Source organism: Gymnoscopelus braueri (genome assembly GCF_963280865.1).
Source record: "Gymnoscopelus braueri genome assembly, chromosome: 1".
In the NCBI taxonomy this organism is placed as follows: domain Eukaryota; kingdom Metazoa; phylum Chordata; class Actinopteri; order Myctophiformes; family Myctophidae; genus Gymnoscopelus; species Gymnoscopelus braueri.
Window position 1 is genome coordinate 45,992,514 of NC_137603.1, and position 26,992 is coordinate 46,019,505.

At 41.6% G+C, this 26,992-nt stretch overlaps 1 protein-coding gene across 1 annotated transcript in view; it reads right to left on the reverse strand.

Annotated features, from left to right (window-relative positions):
* Positions 1-26,992, reverse strand: part of LOC308074200 (CUB and sushi domain-containing protein 1-like) — a gene marked incomplete at its 3' end in the record, with an annotated part of 656,606 nt that overhangs the window by 30,887 nt on the left and 598,727 nt on the right. The window contains exons 53-61 of the mRNA XM_080413541.1: positions 25,894-26,079; positions 22,706-22,903; positions 20,707-20,880; positions 19,853-20,026; positions 19,132-19,305; positions 12,443-12,631; positions 7,702-7,878; positions 5,691-5,876; positions 1,842-2,018 (exon numbers count right to left, since the gene is read on the reverse strand). Coding sequence (XP_080269667.1) covers positions 1,842-2,018; positions 5,691-5,876; positions 7,702-7,878; positions 12,443-12,631; positions 19,132-19,305; positions 19,853-20,026; positions 20,707-20,880; positions 22,706-22,903; positions 25,894-26,079 — 1,635 coding nt within the window. The remainder of the gene's footprint in view (positions 1-1,841; positions 2,019-5,690; positions 5,877-7,701; positions 7,879-12,442; positions 12,632-19,131; positions 19,306-19,852; positions 20,027-20,706; positions 20,881-22,705; positions 22,904-25,893; positions 26,080-26,992) is intronic.

Below are 26,992 nucleotides of genomic sequence, written 5' to 3' on the forward strand. Positions count from 1 at the left end.
ATGACGCAGCATTGGTCTCTCACATAATTGATGGAATGAACCTACCCACAACCGAACATTTCAGCTACCTAGGCAGCATTGTCAGTCACATTGGAGGAGCAGGCAGTGACATTACAAGCCGATTCAGCAAGGCCAGAAACACCTTACAGAGGCTTAACAATGTCTGGAAGTCGGCCCAGTACAACACCAACACCAAGTTGAGTCTGTACCAGAGCTGTGTCCTGTCTACCCTGCTATGCGGTTCAGAATGTTGATCGCCACAAACTGTCAACCTTTCACACCAAAAGCCTAGGGAAAATACAGAGAATATTCTGGTCCAAAACCACATCCAACCAACATCTTCTCAGTCTGTGTAATAGGTAACCATCCTTTATGACAAGGCGATGGAAATGGATTGGTTAGAGAGCAGACGTAAAACAAGACGTAAAAGAAGCTGACCCAAGAACACCTGGCGTAGGACAGTAGAGGGAGGGCTGAAGACCCTGCATCACACCTGGGGTACTTTAAAGACACTGGCCCAGAACAGAGTGGGCATACTTTGTTGCTGCCCTACATGCCAGCCGGCATAAAAGGCAATAAGTAGGAACACTGATATTGTCGTTATAATTTAGTTGTGGTGTGGAATCTGCCATTGCCTTGAGTTACAATTATTTTAAAACCTTGTAACTCAAATATTAAAGCAATAGCTTGGTGTGGGCAGCTCAGTAAGGTTCAAACTATGAAAAGCTGTTTCATAAGAAGTGAAAAAGAGATGACTATGCTTTTATTTTCTGTATGGTAATGTATGAATGCTTGATAAATGCTTTGATATAAAGTGGAAGGTGTTAGCATAGAACAACAGTCTCACACCCCCACAACACATCTCCAGCTTATGTGCACTTAATTTGTTCTACTGCATATACCAGCATCCTACTTCTTTTACTCATCAGTATTTGCTGTTTCCAACTGTTCCAACTCACTTTATTGTAAATTGAATTAAGATATCATATCAGTAGTGATCTTTCCACCTCCGTCCGACTGCAGACTCCACCATAGTCTGAAAATTAATTCCAGCAAGATATCTCTGTTTACCCCCCCTTACATCTGTCCAAACAATTTATCTTCCTCAAACCACCTCCTGTATCTATCCATCTATAAATTGCAAAAACCTCTGTGTGTCCTGAGCATAACTCGGGCACTGTCCGACCGAAGGACAAACTTGGCGTTTGTCCCAGATGATGACCGCGGGTGGAGTGCAGTGGCGAGTGGCAATTCCATCGGACCAACTGTCTCCGGGAACCGAAAAACCACAAATATCTGTATCTGTCCGTCTTCCCGAGCAGTCTGTAGAAGACGCACCAAATTTCTGTGTGTTCTTTTTTGGGGGGGGGGGGGGGGTTGCAGCACTTGTATTGCATTGCTGCACCAATACAAGTGGTAGCGTTTACAATGGAACTCCATTCGCATATCATGTACGTCATCAACAAGACGTCAGCATACATTCCCATTTCCCAACTAGTTCCCGGTTTACATCGTTCCCGAGTAGGGTGCTGCCCGTGTAGCACTAATAATTCCATAATGATTCTATAATTCTATATAATATCTAATAATAATATAATTAATCTAATAATTATGCAACACCTTATACTACTAGTATTTTTGTATACTGCTACTAACGAATACTAAGTACTGCTAGTCCTAATACTAATGCAAATAATGTTGCTAATGCTATAAAATATTAACAGCAGAGGCGAGCTCGGAGACCGGCAGCTGCATAATGCCGCGGCATCTGCCCTATTCCCTGATAGCAACACCGTCAACGATAGCAACACTAATAAGGATAAATAAAGCTCAAATCCTACCAGTGCAGTCAGGTGGTAGTCCCGTCCACGTCCCGTTAGTAGTGCAGTGTCTGGTGGTGAGGCCCGATGTTTTGAATCCTTCCCAGCATGCATAAGCCACGGAGCTGCCAAAGGTGATGCCATCGCTGAAGACTATTCTACCCTGGGCCGGGGTGCCGGGGTTACCACACGATACCGCTGCAGAATCATAAAATATACATGAGCAATTATTAATAATTTACTGCTGTCACTCAAGCCCTTACTGCTGGCACTGGCAGTGGTGGAAAGTATGCTCAAGTACTGTACTTACGTACCATTTCGGAGTACTGTACTTTTACTTTATTTGAGTAATTCAATTTTTCAATACTTTTTCTATACTTCTACTCCCCTACATTTCAGAGGCACATATTGTACATTTTACTCCAAGTTACAAGTTGCTTCGCAGATTCAGATTATTATTACATTACGTACGTACATTAACCAATTAAAGCTCTATGTTATGCTATGGTTATTCAACAATAGCCGATCTACAAGCTCACAACACTATGCAATGTGTGGTGAGCTTGTAGATTTGATATTTTCTAAATAGTTAAGATTTAAAAAAAAATGTTTTAGTAGTTTTACTTTGGTACTGTACTGTAAGTATATTTGATGGCAATACTTGTACTTTTCCTCAATAAAATGTTTTTACTATTGTGGCATCGCTAGTTATTTCTACTTCTTCCACCACTGACTGTTGGCTTCCTTAACGGGAGGATTACCAGAGGAAAAAGGTTGGAGGGGAAAACCTGGCTAGAGAACCTGGCTAATGAGAGGTAGTTTGGTATTTTGATTCTTGGCAACATCAAGAACATTCCAGCTGTGGGCTAGTGACTGAAATGTGGCTGGTTATTACATTCAGATCAATCACTGCCACAGGCAAGATAAGCAATGCGTTCAAGTGTTCCAGCCGTATCGATCCTTCTATTACTGAAAGAAAGGCTGGATGCAAAGATAACGCAGAGCACTCCATAAGATGATCATGGAGAGATGAAACCATTAATTACCAGGTACTCATCAATACCTGTAGCAGCACAGGGGAACTAACTGTCAGGCAGAAACCTCGCATCTCCATAAGTTCAACTTTTTATGTTGTTCTTCCTTTTTCATAAATGAATGCCCTACTTTGTCACACTACAGTGTCACACAAAAGCGACAAAAATAGCCACTCACGGTGTGAACTTGTACATCTGCTATATTTGCTACTTTTTAATTCCTTTTAAGTGAAAGTGCTGGGTCTGATAAATATTTCACTGATGAAAAGTATTAACAAGAGCTTGTGCCTAAATCAGGTTCTCAAAGTGGGGTCTGCATGGGGACCCCTAGGGGTCCTTAAGGGGGTTCCAGGGGGTCCCCAGCTAAAGTAGTTAATGTAGCATCACACTTTAACCACTTTATCCATTTATACGTTGGCTATTCAAAAATAGCTTGTACATCCTGCTATTTTAGGATTGTTTTTGAAAAATATCGAAAATGTTTGGAAACTTAAAAAAGAAAAAATGTTTTACATAAATCTTCTCTGCTGGGGGTTCCTGGCACAAAACGTTTTCAGATGGGGGCCCGCAGCCAAACACATATCAATTTGGGGGTGCTTGGCACGAAAAAGTTTGAGAACTACAACTGGCCTTTCTATCCATTTGGAACAGAGATAGTTTTTTCTGAAAAGTAACGCTTTTGGACATACGAGGTTTCCGCCCGACAGCGACGAGCTCGCCGCTCCAACAGCCAAATAGTGTCTATCTGTGGTCTCTGGTCTGAACCAGTGATCCATCGATCTGAAGGTGCTGGCACAGCACATCCACTTAACAGGCTAGACAGGCATTAGCAACCAACCACAGCACATCTCGCTAATAGGTTCATGACAGCTGACAGGCATTAGCAATCAAACACCTATTGAATGGATTCATTAGTTAGAGCCTTTAAAAGCTCTGGATTGAACTGTGTGTGTTGCGTGCGTGCGTGCGTGCGAGAATGGCCAGGCACGAGTGGTGGAAGAATGGAGGGGCGTGTATCTGTGTGTGGGTGTATGTGTGTTGTGGCATGGCTACACAGCTACACAGTACTGTATGTGTGTATCTCTGTGAGTGTTGTAGATATGTGTATGTCTGTGTTGTGGCATGGTTTTGTGTGTGTATCTATGTGGGTGCTATGGTTGAATGTGTGTGTGTGTGTGTGTGTGTGTGTGTGTGTGTGTGTGTGTGTGTGTGTGTGTGTGTGTGTGTGTGTGTGTGTGTGTGTGTTGTGGCATGGTTTTGTGTGCATGCATGCATGCGCGCGTGTGTGTGTGTGTGTCTCTCTCTGTGTGTGGCATTGTGTGTGTCTCTCTCTCTCTCTGTGTGGCATTGTGTGTGTGTGTGGGGAACTGTTTGTGTGCCTCTATGTGTCTCAATGATGGATGTCTCTTTCTTTCTGAATCAGCCTTAAAACACAATTAGCTTAATGAGAAACAACTCTAGAAGGTCGTAAATAAACTGAACGCACAGAAACACACAAAAAAATCCATTCACGTCCGCGTGCACGGAAGGACACACACACACACACACACACACACACACACACACACACACACACACACACACACACACACACACACACACACACACACACACACACACACACACACACACACACAGCTTTAAGTAACACAGATTAACTGGTTGTGTAATAGAATAGGCATAATTGAAGTGAAACATGATCTGATAGGAGCATATATTCATCTACTATTATTAATCAGTGCTACATCATCACGGTTCATGCTGACTATGAACATGTCATTAAGATCTTCCCATAAACTTTAAGCGTCTGATACTGTGTGTAGACTGACCTTCACTGCATTGCCCTGAAAACTCAACTCAGTAAAATCCTGAGTGTCAATGTCACTGAAATGAAATCCAAATGGACCCGACCCACACAGGGTCCATTTGGTTTCCCCTTAACACCAAATCTCTTCACCGAAAACAGCCGATCCACAAGCTCACAAAGTGTCGCGTTCCCCACAGAATAGATATGCTACTGTAGGGTTTAAATGGTTAAATTAACACTCTATAGAACAGTGATTCTCAAGGTGGGGTTCCGGGTATGCCCAGGGGTCCTTGAGGGGGTTCCAGGCGGTCCCCAGCTAAATGATCCCCAGCTGCTCTAGAACAGAAGTTCTAAAGCAGTAGTTCAGTAGTTTTTGGGCGGTGAAACCGCCCCTATAAGTGAGATTTGGAGAAATGTACATTTTCCTGCGCTGTGATCTGGGCCCAGGAAATGTGTACAATTATCCTGCGCTGTGATTGGCCAATCACAGTCTATTCAGGACTGTGATTGGCCAGTGTCACATGACACATGTGCATAGCCCTATATAAGCAACCATAACTTGAAAAAAACCAAACTTTGGTTTTTTTCAAGTTATGGTTTCGTCCATCATAAAGAGTGTTTCAATAAATGTATTTATCTTTTGTACATGATTGGTTGACTCCATTCAGTATTGTGATTAGCTAGCAAGACACCGCCCACTTCACACAGGGTGTGATTTTTTTCAACTATAGCCAATATACATCGATTAGTTGAAAATAGCCTATTTGTAAGCTTACAATGCGTCACAATGCGACATATGCAGATAGACTTTTTTTTTTTTGATCTTGAAAAAAAGGTGAAGAAATTGGAATATTGTAACACAAATCTTGTATGGGGGTCCATGTCACAAAATATTTTCCGCGGACAAATACATTAATACATTTGGGGGTCCTTGACATGAAAAAGTTTTGAGAACTATACTGCTCCATAACACTAGAATTATAGTGTATGCTAACATGTGTGAGCTGTGTAGTGTCCATCCCTGCTCACCTTGACAGACAGGTTGCGTGCCGCCCCAGGTTCCGTTGTGGAGGCAGGTCCTCTCGGCTGAGCCAACCAGATTGTATCCCGCCTCGCAGCTGAAGCGCAACAGGCTCTTGGTTTTGAACTCCTCTCCGCCCAGGCGGACACCGTGGGGAGGCACCCCTGGATCTCCACACACCCCCGGGCTGACACCTGGGAGATAGACATACTGTAAGAGTTGGTATACTGTACACCAGTGTTTCCCAAATGCTGGGTCGGGACCCATGTTGGGGTCACGGAGCCATGTTTATGGGTTTCCTACATTCTTAGAAAATGATTTCAAAAGATTGTCAAACATTTTCTGAAATTATGAAAATAATTCAACCATTTTTCAAACATTTCACAATTAATGGGGCTTAAGTGGTTAATAATTCATAATGCATTTCTGTAAGTTTGGATCCCAGGGAGATGCCAAAGGTATTGATTGGGTCTTGAGCTGAATGGTTTGGTATCCCCTTCTGTACACACACAAAAGTAAAGAGACAAGCAGAATACACACACTGTACTAGTACACATAGACACTACACATACGTAAACGCACACACACACACACACACACACACACACTCACTCACAGACACGCTGCAGAGTTGTACCTTACAGTACATTTAAGCTGCACCGTGTGTTGTCATAGCATTAAGGTGGGTGGGTGTTACAATATTAGCAGCTTAAACATCCGACAGGGGGATTTGTGAATTTAAGAAGCTCCAGCTCTGAGCGGCAGCGAGTTCTCTTGCATCTCAATGAGGCCTGGGGCTGCAGAGAGAGAGAGAGAGAGAGAGAGAGAGAGAGAGAGAGAGAGAGAGAGAGAGAGAGAGAGAGAGAGAGGCTGCCGTCCTGCTGAGTGGGGAGCGTTTCAAGGCCAGCGGGGTGAAGCCTGCTGCTTTTCAGCTGGAGAGACAGATGATGTTGAGTTTGGGTAAAATGATCACATGCCATGTTGCGGGGCTTCCCGTAGGGCTGCTGCTACACGCCGCTTGACACCTTGAGCGACGTCCCCCGCTCTCTCCCCCGTCAGTCAGCCGCCTGCCCGCCCACTTTCGAAAAGATCCACCACGCCGCCAGGTTGTCTATGAGCACTCACTCACACACATAAGCTTACATCATCAGGCTGTGTGTGGCTCAGCGCTGGTGGGCCGCGAGGATATTGCAAGTGGGCCCCCAAATAATTGGTAAAACACAAATATTTCATTGATAATATAACATTAATATAAAAATAAAAAAACTTAACTCTGAACACTTAGGCTGCCGTGTTAAGTGGTCAGATGGGGGAGGGGGCGCAAACACTTTCTAGAACCGCTGCTGTATAGCTCCCAAACCCTTTGACAACAACCTAAAACCACTACTGTTCAAACAAGAGTTTGCGGAATGTCCTATTTATTTTATCCTCCATGTGTGTATTTTATCTGCTGTCTTGCTTTTTGAGATATATTGTACAGTTATTTTAGCAGTTTTTAATGGTTTTAACGCTTTATGCTGTATTTTTTGTCCTACTGTGTGTGAATCACATCTTGTGTGTGTGTGTGTGTGTGTGTGTGTGTGTGTGTGTGTGTGTGTGTGTGTGTGTGTGTGTGTGTGTGTGCGTGTGCGTGTGTGTGTCGGTGTGTGTCGGTGTGTGTGTGTGTGTGTGTGTGTGTGTGTGTGTGTGTGTGTGTGTGTGTGTATGAATGCAATTCACAAGTGACTGAGTAAATGCCCTGGTTGTGAGAAGCTCTAAACGGCTCACCAGGTAATTTTACATAATCACTGCTGTCGTGCAGAAACCTTGTATCTCCCTATTTCAACTTTGTCTTTCGTAAATGAAGGCCCTACTTTGTCACGCGAGAGTGTCGCACAAAAGTAGTGAAAATAGCAGATCTACAGGCTCAAACGCGCCACTGAACACGGGCTCTCTTTTCCATTTCCTAACAGGTAACAGTTCTGGACATACAAGGTTTCTGCCCAACAGCAATGATCACGGGTGAGAGCCTATATTTACCGGTGCAGTATGACGGCGCTCCACTCCACGTGCCGTCCTCCTGGCAGTGGCGCGTAGCGTTGCCCACCAGCATCCCTCCAGGCAGGCAGGAGTACTGCAGCACTGAGCCGTGAGTCCAGCTGCGGGATCCAGACAGCACTGCGCTGGGAGGCACGCCGGGGTCCCCACAGGAGATGGCTATGAGACACAAGACAGGTTGAGGAAAGGGTTAGTCACTATAACCCTTAGTGTATGTGTCTAGTTACAGTGGTGGAAAAAGTTTTTTTTTACTTAAGTAAAAGTATCAATACTGCAATGTAGATATACTCTGTTGCAAGTAGAAGTCCTGTATTCAAAATGTGCTTGAGTAAAAGTACAAAAGTATCGGCATCAAAATATACTTGAAGTACCAAAAGTAAAAATACTCATTGTGCAGAATGTCCCTTTTCACAAGTTCAAAATGTAGTAAAAACATTTTGAAAATAGCTACAAGCTATGTACAAGCTCATAACGCGCCGCATCGCGTCGCATTGTGAACTTGTATATTTGCGAGCAAGAGAGAGCAAGACAAATCAGAGGGGAAGTGTTTGTGTGTGCATTTTGTCTAGAAAAGAGTTTGATTTACACCACTTAATTAACCACTTAAGCTTAATATATTTCTTTGTATGACAAAAAGCAAAATTGGCTGATCTACAAGCTTTCTGATCTACAAGCTTGTAGATCAGGATGAAACATATCCCCATTGACCATAAACATTGATGACTGGAGGAGGGGATACCAAAAGCAGAGGCATGGACCCCCCCCCCGCCCATCCCTCCCAGCAACGACAGTGTGTCTCCCGTGCGTTAACACAGATAAAGCAGTGAGAAAGACAGATAGAAAGAAAAAGAAAGAGTGAAAGCATGTCTCCCTCATGCAGAGCTCTCCTCCTGTGACTCGTGCAGCAAGCTCTCTAAACACTGTTATTATTAATGGTTCACTCTGATCAGTATCTGATCAATCACAGCATTCTGCAATCTGTTTCCTTCCCACAGCGGACTGCTGCTCTGCCTCCGTTTACGTTGCTATGGAAGTGGAAACCTGAAGGCTAATACCATTTCTAAATCAATAACCTGTGTCAAATGGTTAGGATGCGGGGATTGAGCGGGACGCAGCCGATATGGAACTGTGGCGATATTGTATTTCTGCCAAATATCTAGTCATCCAATATCACCCCCGGCCCATCTCTCTTCTCCCCCCCGCAACCCTTCAAAACCTTGTCTCTGAAATGTAATCCTCTCCACACAGAACTCACTGTCTCGCTAGCCTTTTTTTCCTCTCTGCTTACCCTCTCTGCATTTTTTTAAGTATTTCTCGTACATTTTCGTCCGCTTCTGTGCTTTGTTCTTTTGCCATTCCGGAAAAGCTGTCCGATCATGTTTTGCACTCCACGGGTGATGTAGAACAAAAGATTCATCAAACGCAGTGTCCAATGATCAGGTCATGTTGTTAACTCGTAATTTCACATCCACTTTTATATTGAGTTGAATTAACACTCCAGACTTGACTGTGCACAATAGGGATGAAAATGCATAAGTGGTTAAACTGGCACAAGAATTTAATTTAAATGTATATATTTATTCACCTGGCCACGCCCACATAGGGGAGTAGGGGGCCCCATATCAAGGGGTTTCCTGTTTACCAGTGTTGCCATAACTAGTAGTTGCTTATTTGGGCTTGCTTCCTGATGTTTTTTAAACCAGTGGTTCCCACATTTTTTCATGTCAAGGACCCCCAGATTAATATTTATTTGTCCATGGACAAATACATCAGAAAATATTTTGTGCCAGGGACCTCATACAAGATTTGTGTTGTTAAAATGTTTCAAAAATATTCATTTTTGAAAAGTGTAATGGTGCCGCCCTGGAGAAGGGCCAAGAATAAGGTGAATATACTTACATACCTTGGCCCCCCTGGCGCCCCTTGGCCACCCCCACTTTGAAAACCTGGGGCCTAATAGTCCAACCAACTCCAAGCTGTCTGATGGAGCTATCATGGTCACCATGCACACCTCTGCCCCCCATTCTCCCTGTAAACAGCATCCTTCTCATCTCCCTCTGTATTCTGGTCCTTTGTATCTCTGTGTAACAGCCTCTCTCTCTCTCTATGTATCAGCCATTCTCTCTCCCTCTCTTTCTTCCCCCCCCCCCCCCCCCAATCCCATCCCATCTTTCTAGTTTAATCTCTGTGTTTCTATCTGCCAGGTAGCTCTCTGACAATAAAGCCTGTCACCCCAAGGGACACACACATGCCTCTGGCTTTCAATACACATGCACACATGTAAGCACGGACACGCACACGCGCGCGCACACACACACACACACACACACACACACACACACACACACACACACACACACACACACACACACACACACACACACACACACACACACACACACACACACACACACACACACACACACACCTCTCTCATTCTCTTTTATGATTACTTTCCTCCCCTTTTCTCCTCAACTTCCACACCTCTTTCTCATTCTATCTCTATCTCACCCCCAAGTCAGTCAGTGCCTCTTGAAGCTATTTCACACCTTTCCCTAGGAAATAGAGAATATAATATAATATATATATATATATATATATATATATATATGGCAAAAGTTTGATCTATTAGTCACTGGGATTCTCTTCTAATAATCCAAGGAAGGGGATGTACTTTAATCTTATTTGTGTGGAATAATTTGTTTGTCTCTCTCTCTCTCTCTCTCTCTCTCTCTCTCTCTCTCTCTCTCTTTTAATCTTCCTTTTTCTCTCTGGTTTCTCTCTCATTTATCCTCTCATGCTGTCTCAGCCATATGTCTATCTCTCTCTTTCCACTCCTCCTTACTCAAGTGCAAGTACAATTTTCAATATCTCAACCAGCTCAGTGGCCTTGAGGTTAGAGAGTCCGCCCTGAGACTGGGAGGTCGGGCTTGGATCGCCCCGGCCGGGTCACACCAAAGACTCTAAAACATTGGCTCTCAAAGTGGGGTCCGGGGACCCCCAGGGGTCCTTGGGGGTGGTTCCAGGGGGTCCCCAGCAAAATGTGTTAATATAGCATCACAATAATTTTAGCCACTTTAACCTTCTATACTTTGGCTATTCAAAGATAGCAGATCTACAAGCTCATAGTGTGGCACCGAGTGCCGCGCTATGAGCTTGTAGATCTGTCATTTTTTTTTAAATCGTGAACATTTGTGCCAACCTTTGAATATACATTTTTTAAAGCGAGCATTTGAAACTCAAATCTTTGTTTCTGGGGGTCCCTGGAACCATTTTTTTTTTTATGGGGGTCCACGACCAAATATATATCATTTTGAGGGTCCTTGACATGAAAAAGTTTGAGAACCACTGCTCTAAAAATTACCAATGCCTCCCTGCTTGGCACTCAGCATGAAGTCCCTGCGATATACTAGCGTCATGTCCAGGGAGTGTATACTTGTACATCAAGCTGCCTCAGAAACAGGAGATAGGCTCCTACCCTATGGGCCGCAAGGCTTACTTATACCACCACTACTATCTCAGAGGCAAATGATGTACTTTTTAATCCATAGCGTGGCACCGAGTGCCGCGCTATGAGCTTGTAGATCTGCATTTTTTTTTAAGATCTTGGAAAATGTAAATGTATTAAAGTTTAAACGTTTTTAACTCTGATCTGTGCTTCTGGCGAGGGTCCCTGGAAGTCCTTGGCATGGAAAAGTTGGAGCACCACTGATATAGCAACATACTGTTGGGATTTAGAATCATTTTTTAGATATGTATTTGGCCGAGGACCCCCCATCTCAAAAAACGCAGTGTCCAATGATCAGGTCATGTTGTTAACTCGCAATTTCACATCCACTTTTATGTTGTTCCAGGGACCCCCAGAAGCAAAGATTTGAGTTACAAATGTTTGCTTTAAAAATATATTCAAAGATTTGCACACATTTTCCATGATAAAAAAAAAAAAAAGTAGATCTACAAGCTCATAGTGCGGCACTCGGTGCCGCGCTATGAGCTTGTATATCTGCTATTTTTGAATAGCAAAATAAATCTTAAAATGACAAAACGGATGCGTTCCCGGATTGAATGGGTTAATCCATTACAATTATTTGACAACCCTTAGTTACAACAAGCTACTTTAGATTATTGTTACGATATACGACGACACAATATTACTTTACCAGCTGAATTTTTCTTGCGACTCAGCAGCCATGTATGCAACACATACACACATTTGACATAACACAGAAACAAAACAAAATACAAAACATACAGTTAACAATTTAAGCACTATTGTATACTTTGTCTTTTTGGAAAATAGATGATCTACAAGCTCACAAAGCGTCACGATGCGACACTTTATGAAAACATTTCGACAAAAAAAACTAAACACTTGTGAAATGGGGCATTCTAGATAACGAGTATTTTACTTTTAAAGCATATTTTGATGCCAATACTTTTGCACTTAACATTTTGACAGTAAGTTTGAGTGTATTATTTTCATGTTACTCCGTTTTGTGTGTATGTCTGTTGGTTTTTGTTTAAAAAAAAAAGAGGAAGCAATCCATATGTATGAACAAATGTATAATATAATCCTGTGCTTCACAATAAAAAAGATTTGAAACACAAAAAAAAACAAAAAAAAAAAACATTTTGAATACAGGACTTTTACTTGTAACGGAGTATTTCTACATTGTGGTATTGGTACTTATACTTGCGTAACCCCCCATTTTTCATACAGTACCTAGGCAGCGTGGGACCTGTCGGTCCCAGCGTCCATCGTGCAGGCAGGTGAGAAGAGCGGAGCCCAGCAGGTAGAAGCCTCGTTTACAGTGGATCGCCACGGTGACGCCATAGCTGAAGACTTCTGGGTAACGGAGTCCGGACTGACGCACGCCATTCTCCACCTGGCCCGGGTCCGAACAGTTGACCACTATGACAACACAAACAGACACATTGACCCATTGATTGTCAGATACTAAACAGCTTGTGAAGGACATTTTTTCTCAAACTTTATCATTTGCCATGAACATACAAAATGAACGGCCAATAATATTACCAGAAGCATATATAGGCTATATGAGTTAAAATGTATATATATATATTCAATGATTTGCACACAGTTTCACAATTATTTTTCAAAAATCGCAGATCTACAAGCTCATAGCACGGCACTCGCTGCGGCACTATGAGCTTGTATATCTGCTATTTTTGAATAGCCAAATAAATCTAAAATGACACAGATGCGTTCCCGGATTGAATGGGTTTTGCTACACATTTTACAATTATAGTATTTCTCAGTGGTATATAAAGAAGCCTACTTGAAACGCTATACTTGAGTAAAAGTAAAGATGTGTTTTTTTTAAGTGACACAGTCAAAGTCAGTCACATAAAAAAATCACTTGAGTCAAATTGTTAAAGTAGCTCACATTAAATGTACTTAAAACATTTTATTGATTGATTGAATACTTTATTAGTCAGAAATGACTTTCAGTATTCAGTATTCAATTCATCAACATGTATCAAAAGTAAAAGTACAGGTATCAAAAGTTTTATCAAAAAATCTCACATTTTGAGTGCGCATCAAAGGAAGAATTCTCCATCTCCATACAGCTATGTTTGAGTTTTGAGTGTATTTTGTCCATCACACCAAAGAAAGAATTCTCCATGGATAAAATGAAAATAAAAGCTACAAGTGGATGTAGATTCTATATCCACTTGTAGCTTTTATCCAGTATGTTTCATTCACTCAATAGTGTCCCAGGCTGATTGATCTACTACCTCTTAACTCTTTCAGTGCCATTCTTATTTATGGAAGTTTGGTTCTGAGTGCCACAGCCAAAATTCATTGTAAAAAAAAAGTGCTTAGAAGCCGAGATACAGCCTTTTTCAGTGAGAAGTTAAACAAGAAGTGAATGGAGCAGCAAATCTTCAAATCATCATATCTTGGGTTCTGAACATTTAAAAATTTTTTTTTTAATGACGTCTTAGACGTCACGTGGCGCTCAGGGCGCTACAGGCCATGACGTCTTAGACGTCATGTGGCACTGAATGAGTTAACTAGTGATTCATGAAGGAACAAACACGCCCTCATCAGGTACTCAAATAAATAACATGAATAAAACTCATAAATAACAAAGAAAATCTTTCATTCATACGAATATGGAAACACTTGCGACATGCCAGTTCCACTACTCTTCTTACAAAGACACTTCTGTGCCAGGCCCCATGCACAGAACACACACTGGAATATCTACTTATTATTGTCTCAATGTAAAATCAAAGCCTGTGCAACATTCTATCAAACATCGAAATAAATGCGTACATGCAAAAAAACATACAACTAGAAAAAGTGCTCCTCGGAGCACAAGTCTCCGCCAGGTCAGGTAGGTTATTGTGGCCTCCTGGTGGCGCTATAATAGGCCAATGTGAAAAGGGTGGCATTTCTTCCTCGGATACGTGGGAATGTGCGTGCATGCGTGATTTGAGGCATTTTGTTGCAAAAATGTGTTTTGATAAATTAGACCTGCTGGTGGTGCTATAACAGGGCAATGTGAAAAGGGTGGCATCTCTTCCTCTGCCTAGTGGAAATGTTCACGGAAATCGCATGCTGCGTTCATGATTTGAGACATTTTGTTCAAAACGGACCAATCCTGCAAACTTTGGAAGCCAACCGTAGCCAATCAGGATGGAATATGAAATATCGCACAGATCCGTGTTGATCACATGACTATAGAGATACTGTGTTCCGATTTGCGTGATGTTTGGATAAAATCTGTAGGAGTAATATAAAAAAATGTGTTATGCACAAATCGGCCTCCTGGTGGCGCTATAACAGAAAGATTTGGGGCAGAGGTTCTAAATTGGCATTCAGGGAGTGTGTGTGCACAGTTTCGCAGCGACCGGGCCAACGGTGCACAGAATGACAGAATGACACACGGACGGACGGACGGACAGACAGACAGGGGGTAAAACATACTCTCGCCATGCCTTTTGGCCTGGCGGAGACAATTATGAAATATGGAGATATACTGTAGGGCAGTGGTTCTCAAAGTGAGGTTCAAGGACCCCCAGGGGTCCTTGGGGTGGTTCCAGGGGGTCCCCAGCATAATTAGTTAATAGCATCACAATCCTTTTAACCACTTTAACCATATTTTATACTTTGTCTCGTGAGCTTGTACATCCGCTATTTTTGAAAATGTTTTTTTAAATCTCATAAATGTTGAACGATTTTTATTTATTTTCCTTATTTTTTACACAAATCATTCTGGGGGTCCCTGGCGCAAAATATTTTTGAGACGGATGGGGGTTCTTGACATGAAAAAGTTTGAGAACCACTGCTAGGGTTTCTGCCCGACAGCGACACGTTCTTCCAAAGAGTGGACAGCTGTTATGCCTCACTCTGTTCTGTTCCGCTTGGGTTTGCTAGGGCACTTTTTCTCCACTGCTCTTTTTTATTTTCATTTTCTTTCAGTTTTTTTTTCTGAGCTTCTATACCGCTCTATCCTTCACTAGTCCGTTTTCATTATTTCTTAAATTTGCTTCTGCTGTTCTTTGGGCTCTAGCTCTATTCTTTTCTGTAGTGTTCCATTCTCCTCCAGTCTGTTCTATTCCTCTCTCCTGTGATAAGTCTCTGTTCTCTACATATTCCTGCCTTCATCCCGTCTGAGCGCCTTTTCCTCTTCTGCGTGTCACATGGGGGAAAGGCAGCTCACATTCAAGTCCATAGGGCACGGCAGTGTGTGTGTGTGTGTGTGTGTGTGTGTGGGTGTGTGTGTGTGTGTGTGTGTGTGTGTGTCGGGCACCACTGAGGGAGCAGAGAAGGTTTCAGCCTCATAATTGACAGCTGCTACTGGGGCAAAAACAGAGGGAGGAGAGAGACAAAAAGAGAGATAGAGGGGGGGCAGAGAGAGAGAGGGAGAGAGAGAGAGAGAGAGAGAGAGAGAGAGAGAGAGAGAGAGAGAGAGAGAGAGAGAGAGAGAGAGAGAGAGAGAGAGAGAGATGGGGTAGAGAACCACTAAGCGAGAAAGAATTCAATGGAAACTCCAGCTGAGCAGCTATGTAATATCGACCTGTGTGTGTGTGTGTGTGTGTGTGTGTGTGTGTGTGTGTGTGTGTGTGTGTGTGTGTGTGTGTGTGTGTGTGTGTGTGTGTGTGTGTGTGTGTGTGTGTGTGCGCGCGTGTGCGTGCATGCATGTGTTTCGGTTTCAGTAGAACAGGTCTTGAGAGACTTTCAGTGAAACAACCATTGCATGGTTGACAAGTGGAGAAGAATGTGTTTGTGTGCCAATCTGTGTGTGTACATGCACGTGTGCCTGTGTGAGTGCACGTGTGCACGTGTGCAGTTATTTATGGATTGGATTGTTTATTTATAGATGTGCAGTATATACTGTATAGACTACACTGTATCTCTGGTATCTCTTTGTTCCTGTTATACTGTACACTTATTTCGAACCATTTTACAGTCTGCTGACAGCTGAAATGGACAAATACGTAAACATCAACATAGCAAATGATGAAAGTTATAGATGAGTGGATGTGTTTCACCAGTGATACAGACATCTGAGTGAAGGATGAAGCATCTCGCTGACGTGGTTTTTGTTCTCATGCAAGTCTCCATTTGGGACCAAGTTCTCGCTGTGCAATATCAATGCAACCAGGAAAACCTTGCAATATTTGGCAACCCTGTACAATATCGTCTCTGCCGGGTGGAATATGTCCAAAACGGTTACTTTTCAGGATAAAAATGCCCAAATAGCAAAAGTACCAGATCGTCAAGCTCAAAACGCATCACTTTGCACCATGTTTCGAGCCGTGTTTCGATCTTGCAGATCTGCTACTTTTGATGCTTTTGAGTGACGCTGTATGATCAAGTAGGGCATTCATTTACGAAAAAACACAAAAAGTTAAAATATGGAGATAGTTTTCTGCCCGACGATATACGATATACTGTAATGTATGTTAAATTATGAAGTATGTAGATTCCAATACATAATTTTACCAATTTAGACCTGAAGCCGATTCTAAAAACTAAAATTCTATACAGTTTTCTGAAATAAATAAATTTCTAAATATATAGCAACATCTAAAATGAAATATAAAAATATATATCATTAATATAAAGACATACTGTAAAGAATAAACACGTCTAAAAGTGTAGACTATGGCTGGGACAATAACCACATGACCGTAATATATGTGTTACATATATTGAGCTCATTACCGTCATCACTACACATTTTAGATAATGCATGAACATGGTGTCCTGGTGGAGTGTGTAACTTCATCAGAAATTTGAATTCCTGATGAAGATCTTTTGATCGACACTTTGGGCAGTAATAAATAATTCTAAACTGAGAACCAGTGTGCAGACTTAATATTATGATGAAAGGTAAGCTTACCATAAACACAATAATAATTGTTAGTCAAGATCATAGACTGTCTTTCAGCCTAAACTGTATGTTCAAGGGCTTCTGGACTGGAGAAACTCAACTTTTCAGTCACTTAATTTTGCCACACTTAGGCTTTGAGCCAGATGACAAGAAGCAGCTGGTGAGGTAGGATGAGGCAATATGCTGCATTTATGGAAAAGAAAATACTCGGTGTGCGCAAACACATCTAATCTAAGATCGTATTTTTTACGACCTTGTAGCAAAGCTGACATTCGTCAACAATGATGTAAAGTGATGCAATAACATCATTTAACAACAAAATAACAACATGTCCTGCTCGTTTGTTTTTCTCTCTTCATTTCCATGGTCTTCAAAGTTGTTTAAAGGTTTAAAAATGTTAAATTTAAAAGAGCCCATTTCTTCTGTACTTTTGTTCGAGTTGCTGTGTTGGAAATAACTACTTTTGAACGAGTTCACGGCTGGTGGAGTGGCAATGACAACAATGTGGAAGGCAAACAACTCACAACATGATATTAGTGCCGCAACTATTGACTATTTTCTTATTCTATCGATAGCTTTTAAGATTAATCGAATAAACGAGAAACACTTAATAGACTAAATTGATAATTGTTTCATAATCAATTAAATCGATTAGTTTGATTAACTGTTGCACCCCTAAATAATATGATCATGCATTATTCTGGTGGTCTATAATAAAACATTGGATTACAGGTGATAGGGACAATTCATATTGAAAGTGGGGAGTGTATTAAATGATGATACACAGTTGTATCTTTCTTTTAAGCAAAATGACCTCAGCAAACTCACAGTCACGCGTGACTGTATAACTGGAATTAACAACTGGATGGCACAAAACTTCCTACAGCTCAACGCTGACAAAACAGAAATCCTTACCATAGGCCCTGAGAGAATTTCGAATGCAATTCAGCTGTCCCTTGGTTCACCGGCATCCAATGTATCACATACCGCAAAGAACCTGGGTGTCTTTTTTGACAACCGCATGAACTTTAAGTTCCATGTAAAGAAGGTTACCCAGTCATGTTTCTACCATTTACGCAATGTTGCAAAAATCTAACCAATCCTTACTTCTCAAGACCTGGAAAAAATCATACATGCCTTTGTCTCTTCCCGTCTTGACTACTGTAACGGACTCTATCCTACCCTGAGCCGTTCCTCTATTCATCGACTACAACTACAGAACTACAGAATGCGGCTGCCAGAATCCTCACCAACACCAACCGTAGAGCACATATAACACCGGTGTTGGCCGCACTTCACTGGCTTTCCATTAAGTCCAGAATAGATTTTAAAATCCTTTTAATAACCTATAAAGCACTACATGGGCTGGCCTCACTTTATATCACGGACTTACTGCACTCAAAGCCCAATGTGAGATCTCTCAGGTCCTCTGACAAAGGCCTTCTGGAAATACCCGCGACCAAACTTAAAACTAAGGGTGAGCGGGGCTTTGCAGGGGTTGCTCCTATAGTGTGGAACGGAACGCTCTACCCTTCGTGATAAAACATGCTGTCAGTTGACAGTTTCAAGAACTTGTTAAAAACACATTTGTTTTGTAAGCATTTTGTCTTATGAAGTTTTTACCTGACCCACTTGTGCAGGTCAAGGTTTTCACTTTACTTGTTGTTGTGCTATTGCTCTTATGTGCCTTGTTTTAACTTGTTTTTACTTGATTGTTTATATAGTTGTCCATTGTATAGCACTTTGTAACATAGTTTCGAAAAGGTGCTTTATAAATAAAAGGGTTTTACTTCCTTGCTAAATTGGCAAATAACGTAGGCCTACAGGTAAACATAAATTCTAAACATAAATTACAGCACAAAATAAAGTATCAAGTAACATCACACACTTAAAACAACAGCTGACTCACTAAGAAAATGTTGGTTGACAGTTATCTTGAATTACTGGTGTATACACATACAGTGTCTAATTCATTTATGTTTGAGTTTGTTATATTTGTCCTGTTTGTGTGTGTACATGTATGTTTGTGTGTGTGTTATACCTCTGCAGACAGGTAGCGGGCTGCTCCACTGCCCATTGAGCCTGCACTGCGCACGTGCATTTCCATGGAGCGTGTAACCTCGGTTACAGGTGAAGTTAACAACATCATTGAGGTTAAACTCACTGCCGTTGGTCCGGCCATTGGCTGGGTTGCCCGGGTGACCACAGGTAATGGCTGAGGGCGTGATAAGAGAACATTGTGTTATGAGTAAAATACACTAATAATCTATAACTAGAATGTTAATGGCATCTATATTCATAGTAGCATAAGGCGTATTTTGTCAAACTTTTGGAATTGTTCATAGCGGTGCAACTCGCACCAGTCCTTTTGAGGTGCCAACCAACGGTAAGTATTCTTAAAGCATAAAAGAAGCCATCACTCAAGTGCCAAAAAGTTTATCGAGGACAAAAAAGAAGGATAAAAGACCAACGTTTTGGACAGCAAAGCTGCTTTCTTCAGGGTATTACAATCAGACTGAGTCACACTTAAATACACATCAGTGTATATTTAAATGTGACTCAATGTTTGATTGTAACACACTGAAGAAGGCAGCTTTGCAGTCCAAAACGTTGGTCGTTTATCTTTCTCTCTTGTCCTCAATAAAGTTAAGCTATGAGTGCGCGGCTACTTTGATGCTTTCAAACTTAATAGTTACCGTGTAACAGAAAAACATCATAATTACAGATGAACTGCAATAATTATGAAATCAAAGATTACTCACGGACGCAGACAGGTGTGGTTCCTGACCACCGGTGATCTTGCTGGCAGATTCTGACCGATGTACCAATTAGCCGATATCCCAGCATGCACTGGTACACCACTGTATCACGGTAACTGGAACCATCTCCACTAATGTGGCCATTGACAATAGGGTCTGGAGAATCACAATGGCCCGCTAAAATAGACAAGATCATAAACACGAAAACAGAGCTTTTACCCTCAACTAGGCTTTTTTGTTGTTGTATATATTTATATACAGTATGCTGTATTTAGTAGCTTTAGTATATGCTGTACTGTACAACAACGTACGCTTTCAGAAGACATATTTTAGCCAACTGTACCAATATTTATGGTTTTCAATAGTACAGTGGTTACCTGTTCATTCATGCGCGATCTTGCTCACATGCTACTGTGCCATGTGGAGCCCCATCAGGTTAATGTATGTTAAAAAAACTTAACTTCACAAATGTGTATCTACTCAGCTATGAGTAGATAAATGTTAAGAGCTCATTATCTGTTAATTCAATCACACAGTATTATACTATCAGGGATACTTACTGCTGAGGCCATTTTTCTTTGTAAACAAAACCAATTATGTCTCATTTAGATGATGCCCCTTATGAGATTTCACTCATTCACCCCATTTAATCTGTTAGAATGATGGCCATTAGTCGCCATGTTATATTCTCCAACAAAGGCCACAGTAGGCTTGAACGCCATACTGAGGGGAAATTGTATGAGCTATTGCATCCCGAATCAGATTAGATTTATTTGGACATACCAGTGCAACAGCACTTGCATACTGCTAAAAGCTGGCTCGTCATTTAGAGTTGGCTGGGTTTTCATGGCACTTACCTAGACACCTGGTCTCTGCACCACTCCACAGGCCGTTGGCACCGCACTCTCTAACATGCGATCCCACCAGCGTGTAACCATGGTTACACATGAAGATGGCAGTTGCCCCAAATGTTGTCAATGTCCCCAGCTTTGTGCCAAATGCAGGTGAAGGCAGCTCGCCACAGGAGATAACTAATGAATAAAATGAGAGTTTACAAACAATGACAATATAAGGATTATGGGTCTCCTGGTACAATTCTAGACTAATTAACCACTTGAACCCAATATAGTTCATTGACCAGGGTTCCCCCAGGGCTCTATCCTTGGCCCACTCCTTTTTTCCTCTACACCAAATCTCTTCGGCAAAAGTAGCCGCTCAAATGCGTCGCATAGCAAAGCTTGTAGATCTAGTTTTGCCCTGCTAGCCCAAGCATAGGACGCTAGGATTTATGTGGTTAAGTTGGCACAAAGGAAATATAGGCCTATTGTACAGTATGTATTACATTTATGAGTTTCTAATCATTTTCACAGCATAGTTGAAACGTCTGCACTCTATACCAGAAGACAGGAGTGTTAATCAACAGCGTTGGTGCGTATAGTGGATTTATACATTGTGTAATTAGTCTACAATTACCCGTAGCATGTAATAGTATAGCTTTTTCAAAATTAAGTAGTATTTACAGCATTATATTTTTTTCCAATAAAAATGTAAGGGTAGCACTAGAGCAAGATATTAATGTATTAAGGTATTAATGTGGTCAAAGTTACGTTATTGTGGTAATGAGGTTGAAAGCAGATTGATGTAAAAAGTGTTCCAGTACACTGTGTGCTAGTGGGAAATTCCAACAGGCGGAATCTTAAGCCTAATTCATTGACCGTCATCCAAAATAGCAGACCTACAAGCTCACAACGTGTTGTGAGCTTGTAGGTCTGCTATTCGCCTTTAACACATTGACTGCCTTAGATTAAAGCATCGTTTTTCATCCCCATGCCAGCGTTTTTTTACCTTATATTGACGATCTTTGGAAAGCCGCGATGTGTTCAAACAAAAACATTTTACCACGATCGGCCATTTTGTTGCTATCGCCCGTTGAATGAGTCTTGTTTTCACCAAAAAAAAGAAGAAATCCGAGCTAGATGTGTTTTTCTTCAAATCACAACATAGGAGTGGACGGAAGTGAAGTTTTTTGGGATGACGTCACATCCGTCCATTCCCTCTCTCAGAGTCAGGGACGGACTGGGACCAAAATTCAGCCCTGGCATTTTGGTCCGAACCGGCCCGGGTACGGGGGCACGTTTCACTGTTTCAGCCCAGCAACCCTATGTAAAGCATAGGCCACCAGGTTGCACATGAACTCTGCAGCCGCACTGAGGCCACTGCTGGGAAGCATCACAGCCCAAACATTAACGTAACTAATAATTGGGCCGTGCGACCCGGATTTTTTTGAAAGGACATATATTTACGTCCTTGGCAGGCAAGTGATGTATTTGAAAGGATGTAAATATACGTCCTTGGCAGGCAAGAGTCGGCTGCCGAACAGTAACTTTTTAAACCAACTTCAACCTGGCAACCCTATAATTTTGGGCATGTCACTGTAGGCGAAAATGTAAAAAAAGAAAATCACACAGCATGTCACATCCAATCTACACTGTAAAATCCTCAGTGTCAATTTAACACTGAAAGTGTACAAATGGGTTTGTTTTTTAACTTTCAATCATTTAAGATGGGGACTCACTGGAATCTCTTCAAGGACTTCTGGGGGTCCCCGGATCTCATGTTGAAAACCAGTGATGTAGACCAGTGGTTCTCAAAGTGGGGTCCCGGGACCCCCAGGGATCCTTCAGGAGTTCCGGGTCTGCAACTCTGAGGGTTTACAAATGGAACTAACCCTTCCATTTGTAGATCGGGGTGCCAGAGATAAAAAATAACAATAATATCAATCTGGGCGGGGTCCTTGAGATTAAAGTGTTTGAGAGATGTAGATGCTATTGCCCTGATGTGAATGTTAATACTTACTCTTGCATGTTGCTGGATCCTGAGCTCCTTCCCATGTCCCGTTGGCAAGGCAACGTAGCGTTCTATGCCCCGCCCCCAAATAGTACCCAGCTGAGCATTCCAACATGACCATGGAGCCAAACTCCTCCGGCCAACCAGAGAGAAGATGATAGGTCATGTGATCTGACAACACCCCCTCCACACTGGGGCAGTGGACCGCTGGAAAATAGTAAAAAACAAACAAACAAAAAAACATATGATTATTATGGAGACTGGTACTGTGGTGATCCAGATGTATGTACTGTATACAGATACAAATGTATAACTTTTTCTTCATGTTTTTTTTACATTTGTTTTTAGTTTTTTCCCCCCATTATCTCTGTCATTATTTATGTATCATTGTCAGTACAATGTCCTTCTTTATTATTTGTGAACTGTTTGTCTTATGCTGTGTGCACATATGTACAATGTATGTCCGTTATTGTGTGTGTGTGTGTGTGTGTGTGTGTGTGTGTGTGTGTGTGTGTGTGTGTGTGTGTGTGTGTGTGTGTGTGTGTGTGTGTGTGTGTGTGTGTGTTTACAAACAAACATGATAATATATTTGTTTATAAACAAACATGATAATATATTTGTTTATAAACAAACATGATAATATATTCTGCAACCACTATCCTTTACAGTGTATTATGCTGTTTCTTTGTCATCTCTTCTTTGACAAGAGGTAGATCCTGTCCGTCAGCATTGTCTGAATTTGAACATTGGAAGTGCATGACATACTGTAATAAAAAATAAAATAATAATATTTAAAACTGTAACAGCTCTGCTATTTTACAAATGTTTCATGGGGTTAGAAAGCCTGCCATTCATGCCAAGGCACTGCACTGGACACATACAGTACACTATTCATTACTAGACTATTACTATTTAAATTACTATTTAGAACAAATGTTGATAATAATTGAGAACAGAACATAATGTATTTGGTAATTTTATTTTGAATTTTACGTCTACTTATAAAATCAATTTGGGTCACCAATTCATCAATAAAGCCATTATGTGTGTTTGCAATATTAAAGCCAAGCTTAAAAAAAAGCTTTTAGAGCATGTCGGTGGTCATAATGGGAACATAGTTAGAGTAGCACTTCACCTATTTTCAACCTTGTCTTCATATAATTGGTCCTCAATGATCCTAACAATAAGATGGTACTGTGCATTTCTGTTTACTCGCTCTACGTCCACACTACTGAACGGTCCAACTGAACGAGCAGGTAGCATGGCACCAACTTATAAAGGTTAATCGGAAATAGGTTATGTGCTCCTTTAACTATAGGTGAAAAAACATCCCATTAGTGTATTTTTGCCCAATATAGATTACTTCCTGTCAAACCAAAACATGCATGATTACATCAGCAGTGTACTAACCAATTTGACCAATAATATTAGGCTATGCATGTGTCACTCAGTTTTACACACATACACATACAGGGCTATGATTCACACTAAAGGCGTGCTACTATCTTGAATGTAAAGCGACATTAACTAACTGCTGCCCCTTAACAACAATCTATGTTTAAACAGTACACTAAAAATTGTTTCTGAAAACATTTATGGGAAGAAATAGGCGATGCACTAACAGGAACTTTATTCAACACTCGATATTTTTTACTTTGTGGACCCCAAATCAGAGCTCATAGCCAAATACAAGACATTCATCTGAATGGCGTTTGGAGCCTATGTTTCACTAGGACATGTGTCATGATACGGAAATACAATACTCTCGAAATAGCATTTCAGTTTGTTTTTAAATAGGCCCTGCACTGTCGTCAATCTTTTGGATTCATTGAATTAAAGAAAACATTTCAAGTCTCAAATCAGTTGTCTTGAGTTTTTGCAACATTTTACAACACTATGGCAGGTGGGGCATGCATTGTCAAGCAGTTCCAGCGGTTGTTAAGAGGAACAAGATGTACCAGAAAACCTGGGATGAGGCTGACACTGTCACCATGCTCGGGCATAAAATAATTTCCCAGGATGGTGGAGTTCCACACCATTTGCAATCTACTTAACATTCTGTGGAAATGATTCCAAGATGGAGGGCTGGGGGACCTCTGTGTGGAGTCTTGTGTTAAAAATTCCACCCGCACCCTCAGATCTACAAGCAGATTCCTCCTCGATGTCCCTGGTACAAACCTACGTACTATGGGTGACCGGGCCTTCTGCTCGGCAGCGCCGCGCCTGTGGAACAGCCTTCCTATTGACCTGAGAGCACCACAGACCCTGGACTCTTTTAAAATAGGCCTGAAAACGTTTTTGTTTCAGAGGGCATTTTCGTGTTGAATTGTTGTTTAGTCACATCTGTTTTTAAATCCTGCTTTTAACTTGATGTTTTACCATGTGGCACTCTGAGATTCCTTGTGAATGAAAAGTGCATTACAAATAAAATGTATTATTATTATTATTTATTATTATTGTAGAAGGGTCAGTAGCTGATGTGATAGAAGGCAGAAAGTAGAACAGAGCAGCACATGGCACATGCTTGTCTATAAAGCATTGATTGCCTGGAAAGGCTTCCTTCTCTGGCTACAAGGGCAAACATCAAACCACCACCTGGAAGAAGACCTGAGGAGCATTTCCCGAATCATAATTCATCTGTTTTTCATCTAATTGTCAAGACCCTAGGATTTCTTCCCCACTACAGTATGTATCAGAACATATCAAATTGCTGATATCCCCATTTCCAGGTCAAAGGTGACCGCCATTTTGGCTGAAATGAATGGGTAAAAGAAACTGTATCCAGTAGAAAACTAGCTTAAATACCCCTGTGTAATAGACAAATTACTTGATATAGGAGCTTATTACAGGTATCTATGGGTGTCCAGTAGTGCAGACACACCCCAGGGAGCATAATCAAGGAAAGATTATTTCCATGGTAGGCCCTTTCACGCTTTTGAACGACAGCAGTCCATTACTTTACAGGTGAAAACACTAATAAGCTATCATATCAAAACATACTCTAGGGATGTATAGGCCCATGGACTATTAGATTTTTTTTGTACTACTAATACTACAGTATTTTTATATTTTAATATTGGCACTTGAACTTAACTACTTTAACTTGCTACTTTAACTTAAGTTAAATAATTTAGGATAGGGGCTGCCCTTGACATCAGCGAGAAGGACAATACTGCTATCATGCTGTGTAAACCTACGTAGGCATCTGGGGGGCGTGGCAGCATTGCTCCAGCTGCCATCCTCCAGGCACACTGCTGTCACAGTCAAACTGGGATCCAAGATGAAACCGTGGTTACACTCGTAAGTCACCTGGCTACCAACGGTGTACTGGTAACCATGGAAGCTGCCGTTGCCTGGTGACTGGGGGATTCCGCAAGAGACAGCTGAGAGAGAGGTGGAGAGAGACATTTCATTCAAACTGGTAGTTTCAAGTTGTTGTCAGGTAAGAGCATGAAATTACACACTGGGAACAGACAATGGGCTTCATTCACAAAACTATTTGTTAAATGTCTACAATGCTACTGTATTACTGGTCCTAAGTAAAGACCAAGATTAGATTAATGAAAAACACAGTAAGTATCAAAACATGGAAATAAAGTAAAGTAAAAGTACCTAAAAATTGTACTTAAGTACATAACTTAAGAACGCCGCTGTACAGGGCTTTATTGAGGCTTTTCAGGGCCCTGGGCTTGGTCCACGCTTCGGGCCTCCCAACCACTCCCCACACTAAACTGCTGTAGCACACGGCACCGAAATACGCACAACTGCCGTCTCCAAACGCGTCTTTTTGTCACAGAGCGCTGAAGCCTCATTACCTTGTGTATCATCGTCTGTGGAGTGTCAGTAGGTTGGCCTAATTAATGCATACAGCTTTAGCTGCAGATGCATGAGCAGAGCAGCGGGTGAGTCAGGTATTGAGGCACGAGGCAGGTATGGGATAACCTGACTCCACCAGATGAGGCGGCATTGATTTCACAGGTTCGCAATACTGAAACAAGTGTGTGAAGCAAGCTTCTTCCATCTGCCGGAGTCAGGTTAGGTACGGGATGGGGAGGGAAAAAAGGAAAAGTTGATTGGCAATGCCAGGGTTTTTTGTGTCCGGGACCCCTGCCTGGAGCTTCGGGCCCTGGTGAGCCTGTACGTTAATCCGGATCTGCCAGTGTATCAAATGACGAATGGACCCCTTATTAAATTAGTGGGCAAAAAAAAACTATTGGTCCATTGTTCCCAATTACAACTATAAAACCTTGAAGGATATTGCATGCGTTCAGCCCCTTTTTAATTTCAGTTAAGTGC